Consider the following 13341-nt stretch of genomic DNA (forward strand, 5'->3'; position numbering starts at 1 on the left):
ATTTATATGTGATTATCCAATGTTTATTTATAATAAAAATCATTAAAAATATTTGTTATGAAATAAGTAAATTGATTTATATTTTTTAAATGTATTAAATTCTATTATTTTATCAAGCTTTAAGCTTGACTTTTCTTGAATAACACTCTCAGATTTCATTAGGACGCCAGGCAAGGAATTCAAATTAATTTATTTAATTTACTTTGTTAACAAAATACGTATAATTTAAAATCAAAGTTAATATTATATTTCAACAAACGTTCCTGAGATTTATGAGCGTGTAAGTCACTTACACAAATTACCCGAGTTATTAAGTCGCAGAACGTATTGCTCTGATTCGGGCAATAATTTTGCATTAGTCCGCATGATAAATAATGCACAATTATGGGATTTGCACGCGTGCATTAACTTGTATCCCAAAGTTGTGTCGCATTTATCACAGGGTTAGCATAAATTACTCCAATTAACATGATAAAGTAGATGAATTTGCGACGTGATTCGCGCCTGGTACATACACGTACTGATTAAGCACTGGCTTTAATATTATTTTTGAACTTTCAGAGGATTCTCGGTGGTGGCTCCAGAAGCTGCAGTTCCCGGAAAGTGGATAGCCGTTTTGGTGGATTTACATCAGGATCCTAAGGAAGCGAAAAGGCCAGCCAACGTAACGTTGAGACTTCAAAGCGAAAAGATGGACAACACGCTGATATGTCAAACTTCAAAGATGATTAACGGTAAGTCAGTTTATATACATTTTCAATACCTTAAATCTTTTGTTTAAATAATGCAAGGTGTTCTCTTTAAAAAACACCAATAGTTATAACAAAAAAGGTCTCAACTGAGGCAGCCCCAAGTATCCGCTTTAACGCATTTTTTAAGGAGATAGTTCTCTTCTCTTCTTTCATCTCGTTTTCGCCGCGTTTCTCCCTCCCTCCCCCCGTAACTAAGTGTAACATTTTCTATAATGTTATTTCGAGACGGCTCTGTCGTATGACAGATTAGGACATTTGCGAGCCAATTGCATTGCTTCTTGGACGCAAAATTACGCATCAAAAGAGAAACAATTAAGGTGATCGGTAACCTAAGGGTATTAAAACAATACTTTATTATTAGGCGTAGGGTAAAATACATTTTTACCACGCATCCTTTTGCAAGTAAAGAGTTGTTTTTTTCGGTAGATATATGTGCACATTTTGGGACGGATGTGCTAGTAAGTAGCTTCAAATTATTTAAACGCACTATTAAATTTCTCTTTTTATTTTTTCTAAATGATCATAAGAATGACCTCTAAACTATAAAATATTATGCAGGTGCTTGAAACTCGCAAAAATGGATTTTCATGAGTGCGGTTTGAGAACCTTAGGGGTGTGACTTCGTAATCAGAGAGACTCAGGGTGGAATCTAATTAGAGTGTTATTACGTTATATTTACAATTGTTACGACAGACGGTAAATGGCGAGATGTTTTCTCCGAGTGGTGGTGGAGAATCTGGCGCAGGGATAATGTCCGTTGGAGGTCCTCAGAGATCTAGTAGGTAGCGTGGCAGTGAGTGTATAGCGGTAGTTGATATCTCTCTGCTACGATAGTGCTCGGTATGGAGAAGTTCCTCTCGGGATGTGAGCGCCCATGATAGTATGTTGTCTTCTGGTCTCTTTGAGTTGCTAGTGACTGCCTACTTCTCATCGGAGTCCAGGCTTAAGTATCCAGGACAGCAAAGCTTTCTGACCAATCGCAATTATACAGCGATCATCCATCCAATCGCTTTTTAGAACGGCGAAATAGGTATACTCCTTTATAAAGCGACATTTGCCTAATGGGCATTGTCCAAGGTCGTATTGCATTGTAACGGGAATTTTGCGGATCTTGTAATTTAATATAACCGTGACCGTTTCGCAACAAATAAATATTTTCTCAATGACAGAGAATATTTACTGTAAGAACAAGACTCGTGTTATTAATAGGATAGGAGGGCTTGTATGATAATTGATATTTTTATGCAAATTCTTTGGTGTTCCGAAATAACGATTTCATTAATGTTTTGCTTAGATAAATCTTTGTTCTTGTAGATTTTTGAACTGACATTGTTTGTACTTAATTTGAATATTTCTCATGTTTATATAAAATTTACATAGTAGACATTAGAAAATGTAAAATTAAAAATAAAAAAACGCCAAATACTAGCTTCAGCTACATTCCTAATCTAGCATTCGAAAATTTCACAATGTATAATTGTATACACAATAAAATATAGTAAAAATAACACAAAATATAATGGTCCCAACTAAGATCACTATTTTACTACATGATACGCTTAAACCTCAATCTTAATTTAGGTATTTTCTTTATATATTAATTTTTGCATTCCATTCATTAAATAATATCCCAAACATCTTAATACTTAATTATAAAATGTATATATTGTATGTACAGTCTATAATTCTATAATTAACATTTTTTACGCCCTTTTTATACTGAACCAATACTGCATCCCATATTTTTATTCGTATTTTCTTCTCCTTAAATTGAGATATTAACTATATGGTTTTTGAATTTTAATTTTTGCTAAGACGATACAAAAAAAACGGATATTAATAGTTTATCGGTTACTAAATTTATATATAGTTCGATAAATTCTGGTTTAGACCAAAAGTTAAAATGCACATATATTGAAAAAAATAGTGTATAATTATTTATTTGCGAGCTAGTAAAATAAAAACTTAAACAAATCAATAAATTAAACCTTCTTTTAAGGGTTAATAACCCGTGCTTTGGCTTAATAAAGATTTTATGAAAATGCTGATGGGTGCACCTCTCTAGAAACAATATAAAAACGTCGTAAAATTCCAAAGCTATCAAGCGCTTAGCAAAAGTATATCCCCTGTCGTAAATTTAGTAATGGCAATAAAAAAAACGATCGGTAGATTGAAGGTATAAAAAATGAGCCGCTTTAAAGTATTATATTCATCATCGTCGTTGTCATTATTGTCATCATCATCAAAGTCCATCGAGATTTATTATCCGAAATACGTTTTGAGCAATGAATTTTGAAGCGTGGATTTTAGCCTGTATAGAGATAAAGTTTCATTGACAGCGTTCGGTTCGCGTCAAAGTTTTAAATTAATTATTTCGTCACTGTTGTTGTCGCCATTGTTGTTGTTCGACAAAAGTAGTTTGAGAAGCGTTATGTATTTTTTACGAAGTAGCTCGCGAAGGTAAAAACACAGTAGTGACGTAATGTTTTTGTTGCGAATATAATATTTGCAGAAACGACGACATTACATCGCGTAATAATTCAATGCATGTTAAAAAGACAGCGAGGAATATAAATAATATTCTTGGAGTAAATATTATATTATATTTACCTTATAAATATCTCTTTATACTTATTATGCAAAAGTTATATTTATCATAGTAACTGAATTTCTCGTTCTATTCTGTATTAAAAGGCAAAATTGTATTTTAATTAAATACTGTATAGCTTGAATTCACCGGAAATTACCAGTGATAAGTTAAAGATAAGTGTAAATATAAAACAGCGATTGTAATCTTTTTATGCGAGTTGTAACTCATAAACAATGATAAAGAGTATATGTGTCTGATTTGAATGTCAAATTATATTGTACATATGAACAACAAATTTTGACATTATTTGATACATATGCGAGATATTCATTATTTATACATAAAAACAACAGATCCATATAAAAGGTTTACAGAATCACTTGTGATTAAAATAAAAAAAAATGGATGATCGTTTTAAAGAGATACATTACTTATTTATTAATTATTTATACGTTTAAATTGTCTGTTTTATACGATAAAATAGTTACTGTAAAGCAGTTTGAAAATATATTAATTAATGTAATATAATACTGATTACCTTATAACTGATACAATTTTGCCTAAAACATATACTGTTAGCAGATATTATAATTAAAACTTTCACTGTAAATAATATACTCAAAACTAAGGTTAGAGAACTCTAAAATTTATTCATTAAATGAAAAGTCTTAATTTGATGATTTAATCCCGACGTATATCAAACTTTAATTTGAATAACTAATGTCTCTACTTAAGTAAACTTTGTACTTTAATTAATATTAATAAATCAAGTTAAACCAATATTTAAGGAATGCGTTGTCATATTTCAAGTATATTATATTAAATTAAAAAAAAACTATTGTACAATTATATAGAAACATGATATAATAAATCGAATGCTAATATAATATTGCAATTTTATGATTTTGCCTGTAGGCTATTATATAACTTACTTAATCTGTTAATTTTATTTTTACAATTTAAATAAGTAATATATTATATAGTACCCTAAAAATTTCCTAGTGTTTCACAATCACAATCACAAATAAAATTACTTATTCTTTGTAGTATCTTTTAACCTACTATATATTATAAAATATACATATTAAGCTAATATTATTATTAAGCCATATATTTGTTGATATTTAAAACGATGCTTAACCCTCTGATCAATATTTTTCAGTATTCTTGCATTAATTTTATTAACTAAAACTAAAAGAGCAGTAAAATTAGTTAGGAAAATTAGTTTTAATATATTGCTCATATTAATCTGTGAATTATATTAGTAAATCTTAACCTACCTCATATAATAAATATATGAATATTTTTTTTTTGAAAATTATAATTAAATTAATTATTCATTAGACACAGATTAAACCGCCACAGTAGTATTTTATTAACGATTTATAAAGTTGTTCACATGGTATTTTACAAGTTTAACGGGGCGCGGGTCCGTAACCGCGCGTGAACGCGCCGAAGGTTGCAAGTAGTGAGAAAAATCTGTTGCGCCAGTGTTACCAGAGCGCCGCCAAGTTTAGGCCATAACAAAATCCAAATGAATATATATATATATATATATATATATATATATATATATATATATATATATATATATATATATATATATATATATATATATATATATATATATATATATATATATATATATATATATATAAATATAATATATAGGTCGCTACATGAGAATTCTTGACTTGATATTTTTTTCAAGAATGATTCTCGAAAAATTATTTTTAAGAAGAAAAACTAACGACTGGCATAGGCGAGTTGCTAGAGCGGACTTTCTGGCCTTAACGGTCATCAAAAGAGTATGCGATCGTTTCGGAACCCAATTCTTCAGAATAATTTGATTGTAGACAGTAACCTTCAGTTGTTTGAAGAAATGCAATATGCAACTTTTTACAAAAACTCAGCGAATCGTATTCTAATGCTTCTTAAAGATATATTTTGGATTACAAGAATGGATAGTAATTAAACATGCTACATAAAAAAGCCTCTCAAGAACCTTTCAGAACTCTTTCGATTAAAAGGAAGTATTAGGTTCTTCGGGGATTCGGGGATAATAAAAAATTCTTAGTTTATTTAATATAAATATAAAATCTGTTTTTTATGTTTGGGTTTTATATGAGAAAAAAATACTGTCTTCGTTATTTTAGTAGTACACGTCGTTACACCCCCAGCCGTTTCGTGATTCGACTGCATCGCGAAAATTCCACAGTCACCCTCGTCGAAATTGGCGTCACGCACCCCCGCGGGGAGATTTTTTAGTCGAATGCCTTTGATTCGAATTCGCCCCCGCAACTTGAAGCAATCAGTCTTCGAACACTTTCGCCCCGAGCTAGGAGAAATTCGTAAACGAAAATGATTACACAGTCTCGCAACTTTTTGCTCTCACTACCGACCGCGATCACCACTCGATTAAGCGAATTTACCTTTGAATTCTCGTACGTAAAATGAAAAACGGTGATTATTCGATAAAATACGTCATGTGATTTTTTAATCACAATCACATGCTTGACTGAGATATTTGTGTAGTACATCTTCATGAAATTCTCAGATTTATTATTTCAATATTTTTACTGTAACACTAATATTTTTTAATATGAAAATTATGTGTAATGTTTTATTAAAATTTGTTTTTGTTTCTGACGATCCTCTTTTTAAAACTATACCTTGTGATATAAAAAGTAATATTGAAATTAAATTTAGCGGACCGTTTTACATATACGTCAGATTATTACCTTTATGTAGCAAAAATCATTAATTATTTAATAAAAAAAAATGTCAATTTATCAAAAATATGCTTTGTGCTATATTTTAATTTATAATTATTTTTATATATTTATCAATGTTTATAAGCTATTCTAAAATTTGGGTCTTATATTTAAAAATACTGCTGATTTTATTATTTTAAAAAATATTTTAGGGATAATATTATTATATTTAAAGCATTTTCTTGATTTAAGTATTTTTTAATTTAAGTGTAATATCAATTTTTTTTCTATGTTCATATTACTTTAGTCTAACATAAAAAATTAAGATCTTTGAAAATTGTTTAAAACTAATTATATACTTAACTAAAAAATATTAAAATTATTTGTAGATATTTTTTATTAAAAATTACTCATTATAAAATTTGGGTCGTATAGTTCAAAATTGTTTCTCGATTTCTTAAAAAATATTGCTAAGCTACAACTCATAAATATATCCAAATTATATTTTAATATGAACTCTATGTACAATATATATAAAAACATTTAATATTTTTACTTCTTTAGCATCCAAATCGTTCAAGCCAACTTTTATAATTAATAAATCAATCTTAATTGTAAACAACTCTCATTTTGCAACTCTCGTAATATTATTTTAACAGCTTCATTGAGTAAATTGAATATCCTTATACTACAATAATGAATATGCGGCAATATAATACTATTGTAAAGTATTTTAATTAGCACTTATTGTATATCCCTTTCTAGATAAAATATTAATGAAAATTAGGCAATGATTTATGAAAAAAATATATACATTCTACCATTAATTTTTTTTAAATTAACAAAATTAAAAATTAAATAATGTTAGTGACTAATTATAATATATTATTTTAATCAAAATAAAATAAATATTATATTTTAAATATAAAACTATAATTTAATTATATACAAATATTATTTAATTGTGCTATTAGTCACACTATTGTTAACTTTTGTTTTAAAATAGCATAATATGATAATCGTGAAACATTTTTGCATATCAAATTCACCATTTGTCTACCAAAAGAGTATGTCTCATAAAAACAGAGCAATGCAAATTAATGCCTGCTTATATAATTTATTATAAATAATCTGAACCAAGATTCTCGCGGCAAAAAATGAAAATAAATCTCATTATCATGTATTATTTTAATAGAAACTTTTTAGAACTCTATGAAATACAGAATTTTAATCTGACATTTGCTTGAGAGTCAAAATCGTGACGAAATTGCTAATATTGTGCAATAAAAATAATATTTTGTACAAAATCATTTAATCCGCAGTCTACTTCTTTATGACTAAGTCGGTCGATGGAAAAATATTATTCTCGTCGACCGACCTTTAGTGTCAGCTCATTTTCTGGTCTCTATAAAATAAGCTACATTCTCTCAATATGGTATGTATTCAATATAATACATGTATATTGACAGTTCAGCAAGAGCTCAGTAAAGTATGTCACTTAAATAAACCATCGCGAAAAAAAAACAGTTAACTATAGCCGATTCCCCAATCACCTTAATCTTCTCAGTATTTTTATATATATCAATCTCATTAGACATAATAAAGTTTATTAAAATTAATCATATTTTATCTAAAGCTTTATAGAATGAATCTTCTAAAACAGTTAAAATCAGCGTGTGATTTTACATATTTATCTTTGTGACAACAAAAAATTTAAATGTTGTATAGTGCAATTTAATGTTATTTTTGATATTGCTGTAAATATATTTTTTTAACCATATACGTATAGATTTGCAAACCAATTTATGTTTAATAGTTTAATGTAAATTTAGAAAATATGTGCTTTATAAAGAAAAGGTTTAATCGACTCGTAGAAAATCATTTATTTATTTAGTTACAGTTTAAATCTAAGAAATAATTAAAAACGGTGATTGTGATTGGTCCTTAAAAATAAGGAAGCGATGGAAGTTTTTTATTTTTCTCTATACTTACGACAATATTGAATCCATGGCCCAAGACAACTAACCCACGTTTAGTAATTTAATAATTGATCCACTAGTAACTACTAGCTTTTATTTAGTAAACTGCGCGGATTCAGACTAAGCTTGACCTTCTACCTGAGCCGTCGCTAGTGTATGGGGGTCGTGTATATTAGCTTTAAACTGTTGATGGTCTTTAGTATCACTCATCAATTAAAGGAGACGGATATCAGATATGAATAATATGGAGATTGATAGTGGCTAGTCGCGCTCCTTTCACCTAAGAATCGCGTCTTCTTATGATTTTTATAAAATAAAATAATTTTATTAAATTTAAAAAAAAAATCATTTATATAAGAATCGTGTCTTCTTATAATTTTTATAAAATTAAATAATTTTATTAAATTAAAAAAAAATTCTATAGGTCTCAAAAAGATCTCAGGCACTTATATTCTCGTTTATATATGCAGATAACCTTAAACTCGCCATCAGTGAAGCATACAAAAAAATACAATATCTCATTACGAACCCAGATATTCAAGTCAAAGTGCGAAATTTCGCAGAAAACAGCCTTTTCACTTCAATCGTCAGATTTTGGTCCAAACTAGCTGTCAGAATGGAGCAGTAAGGAGTTTTTAATTAATTTGTAATTGAAAATGCGCATTCAAAAAGCCTATAAATATTTTAACCGGATTTAACTGCATAAACTAGTTATTAATTTACGGTTAATAAAAGTAGAAGTATAGAGAAATGGTTTTAGTCTTTGATATTATTTATATCCATAAAAAAAATATTGATTTAAAATTTATAAATTAATTTTTAATCTACATATGTATTTATCTATAAAAGTAAACATATTAAAGTAATCTAAGTTGTTTTCTAGTACAACAGCATCCAATTAACTGTAATTGGATGCTGATTTGTTTACGCTTTTTCTATATATACTTAGGCATGAATATAAACGTTTCAACGTTATTTATTAATTAACTACGTATTTGTAGTTTGAATAATAGTAAACTGTCAATTAGTTTGATAGATGATACAAGATTTTTATTGTGCTGATAAATATGTCTATAATATATTAAGTCGAATCGATAAAAAATATTAACAGCGTCTCATTGTTGAACGTTTTTTTTTTAATAAAAACACAATAGAAAATTCCACGAATTATGTCTGAGTTCAAATATCAGTTTAATATCTTTATAAATCCTAATCTCTAAATATATAAAATATTGAACTTTATTCCAGCTGTAGTAATGCTTCAGATACACATGTGTGTATATATAAACATAATAGCATGTTAATCTAACACTTAAACGCCCATTATCAGCATTTAATGGTAGGCATGTACACAATATAGTAGATTATTATGTACACGTATTATACATACATTTGAGGTTTATTCCTTAAATTTATACGATTTAATACACGATGTGAATATTAATGCCATTTAATAGAAACCGAAGTACAGCATAAACAAGACTAGGCATTGAAATTACGCCCTATGCTTTTCTGAAGCTTTCCTACTTTAATCTCGTTTCGTTCTCGGCTATTTGTGAGAAATCCAATTTCGAAGCCGCGAAAGAGATGCTTTAAAAAAGTAGATTTGTCTAGCTGAAACTGACAAATATGTAGTACGTGTTAAATGGATATCTTGCTTTCGATTGAAGTTTTAAAACGTTTTTTGTGTACCTTTAGTTTGCAAAATTGAGGCAAACTAAATATTTATACAAAAATATTATTCTTAATTTTAAAATATATTTGCATTAATGTAAATAATTAATGTCTTTTATATTTTTTAAATGTATCTAAAATATATTTCAACGTAATGTATTAAGTCATTATAGTGACGTTACTGAAATATAATACATACTTCTACTGCGTTCTTTATCTTCTTTTAGATACAAGATCTGCTGTACTTTGATCATCAATGATTTTTTTATTCAATCAGATAAAAAATAACACGGATACAAATTAATGTCGTCTTGTGACTTTAAAATTGAGAAAATAGCAATTTTATTATCTTGACGTATTATTTATGCAATCGTCATGTATAAACACGTTTTCTTGTATAGTGCGTTTTTGATATATGATACTGAATTTATTTATAAAATTAAATAATATTGTGAAGCAAATATGCGTAATGTTACATGACATTACGCATTTGTGGGATTTATAATATTTTGCATAAAATATCTTGTGGTTTTGTTATTATATGTTTCGAAATGATTAAGCATAAACAATTATATTTAATGATAGGAATGATTATTAATTTATTTGTCATGAAAATAAATATACGTATTTATTTAGGTGCTATAAATTATCTAGTTTTGTTGAAAGAATACTTCGTGAGTATAAATAACATAAACATTACAATTATCGCTATAGTACAATGCAATAACGAGATGCGATACCATCGCGTGACACTTTTGGCTTTTGTCCAATACTGCAAATAGTGAACTGCATTAGTTCAAAGACACGAAACGCCAGTGATTCATAGTACATATATGGATTAATGCGTTGAAATAATGATAAATGAGCAATATGCTATGTTGTCAAGTTGATAAACTCACAAAAGGTTATTCCCCTTGGGAAAAATAATGAGAGATATAATATAAATAGTCTTTTGAGTATCAAGTAGAAAATTATTTAGTTATGTGAACACAAAATAATTGACGGTTAAAAAGGTTATTTTTTATAATATAACGGTAACTTTAAGATAATCGTTTTTATATAAACTATTTAGTAATGATTGTTATATTTTAAATACGTATTTTAAAATTGCTCATTTTGTCAAAAAAAATTTTATATTAATACTTGATAAAAAAAATTAAAAAATACAGTAATGAAAAAAAAAACGTTTTTTTTTAGTACTTGTATGAATTTAATTTTAATATTTTTGTTGATTAACCCTGACAATTTTATTTTAGGTGATGGCTTATCAAATTCATTACATCACATAGTGTACAGATTTAACAGTGCGTGTCTTACACATAACGATACTACTATAGTTTACTAGTTTGGTCGTAAATAGTTACTTTTTAAACACTATTTCCGAGCCCTCTGCGTATTTTTAGATACAGGGCAATAAATATAAACAAAATTTATTGACATTATATAGCTCTAATAAAATAGTTGCAAAATCAATGAAGAGTATTTTTATAATATATTAATTATTAATTACCAGTTATATTATTTTTTAAATATTCAATAAAACACGCATATTTGTGTGTAATGCATGAATTTTTCTGTAAAAAATAACATTTTTTTATAGATTTTTATTCATTGCTAAAATATTAAAAACTGTCTGATTTTATGAAATGCAACAATATTACTCGAATGCAGCATAATGAAATTTAAACGGTTCGTTCTTTAAAAATACAACAATATTCAAGCAATATCGTGTTCATAAAAATCAACGAATGGTGTATGCAAATTATAATTTATTATTAATTATATGGATGTCGCCGATTTCTAGAGTGATACTAATAAGTATTATTTATATATGCTAGAAATATTCCGTACTAACGCATTGGGCTTAAACCTGTTAGGGAATATGATATGTGACTATATAATATACACATATTTTATAGTGGATTTTTACAATTCAATTTAATAATGCATATATCAGTATTTTATTAAAATATAACTAACAGTTAATTTAACAACAAAACATTTAAATAAATTACTGACCGCTTAACTAAATTACTAACCAAAAGTAAAAACAATATTACTGACCTTAATGAATTGCTATTGTATTGTTGTATTTTATAAAGACAGGCTGTTTAAAATTCGCTAATAAGATAATTACGCATTTTATTAATAAATTCCTAATATATGGACATATCTCGCAAACAAAGTATATACTAAATTTTTTGTTGACGTGTTAAATTGTGTCTTTCAGTCTCGACTTTGGAAGATTATTTAAATGGAATTCCCCACTAGCGAGATAGCTTGCGCGTCGCAAATAAATTACGTGTCATTGTTTCTTAGTGTATATTTTTATAAAGACACATTTGCTGTTAAGTTTTGAATATTTAAGTTTTGCAGCAACTTGATTTTTTTAATTAAAATACGTGGGGCAAAAGTATTTGGAAATAATATTTTATTTTAAAAAATTAATATAACATATTTTATTTATAGAGGCTAGTGAGTTCATTTTTTTTTCACAAACATATGATTAATATTATTTTATTTTATTAATGTATTTAGCTTAATAGCTTATTTTTATAGCAAATAAATTTTAACTAAACATACATATAGTATATAACTTAAACAGAAAAAAAAGAATTTGCTATGTTTGTTAAAAACTTGCCATTGCTGCTAAGGTTTATACAAAATCCTACTTGGTAAAAACCAAGTTTTAGCATGCTAGAACTTAAACTTAAACAAATACATATGTTTTGGTTTTGCGAAATTATTATTCTAATTTTTATGTTTCTTTAACAAACAAAAAAAATATGTCCGATTGACTTACTCAGTTGGTATAGATTTACTCATTGAAACGCATTGGGCTTATGCCCGTCTGGTTACAACGAAAGATTTAATAAAAAATATAGGTTCTACATATACATTTTAATAAATAAATTTATCTAAGAACTGCTTTAAGCCATTGTCATATTAATGAGTGAAATGTTCACAAATTAATTTACTTTTTTCGAGCATTAAGACGTCAACAACGATCTTTATTAGCATTTATTTTCTATAATGACGAACATAGGTTAATCGTTGTTCAGCATCTAAAGGGCTAAGACCGTTAGCACTAGTTAAATAAGCTGTATCGTAAAAACGAATCTATTCAATTGTATGTAGGACGCTTGGGTATTTTGAGTGACGAACGAAACGGGAATAACGACAGAGCGACAAGCATAGTTATAGTTAAAAAATGTTAGTGTGAGCATCAAAAGACAAATTTAACAAAAAATTATAGCACTATTTTGATTCACCTAAAGTGATTTTAATTTTAATTTACTTCTAAGCCCCCAAACGCAAGACATATATGTTAGATGACTATGAGTATGTGAATTATAATTGTTTAATCTATTTTTAAATGATAAAATATTTTAAAACCTGTATAAAATTTTTGACATGAGTAATACTTTTTTTATTATACAATCAATATGGTTATTAAAATTTCAACTTTTATACAAAAATAGACCTAAGAATTTTTATTATTACTTTTTGTATTTAGAGAATTATTTACAATAACTGAAATATTGAAGTTATCTTTAAATATTATATAGTTTTTTTTCCTATAATTCGTAATTTGTTAAATCTCATCCATTCACTAATATGGATCAAATCAC

At 27.3% G+C, this 13341-nt stretch overlaps 1 protein-coding gene across 1 annotated transcript in view; it reads left to right on the forward strand.

Moving 5' to 3' along the window:
* LOC148226760 (C3 and PZP-like alpha-2-macroglobulin domain-containing protein 8) overlaps positions 1-13341 on the forward strand; it is a 246540-nt gene that overhangs the window by 125676 nt on the left and 107523 nt on the right. The window contains exon 3 of the mRNA XM_088203337.1: positions 562-734. Coding sequence (XP_088059463.1) covers positions 562-734 — 173 coding nt within the window. The remainder of the gene's footprint in view (positions 1-561; positions 735-13341) is intronic.

Source organism: Plectrocnemia conspersa, unplaced genomic scaffold (assembly GCF_051122295.1).
Source record: "Plectrocnemia conspersa isolate PC_06_02 unplaced genomic scaffold, ASM5112229v1 ptg000014l, whole genome shotgun sequence".
NCBI lineage: Eukaryota > Metazoa > Arthropoda > Insecta > Trichoptera > Polycentropodidae > Plectrocnemia > Plectrocnemia conspersa.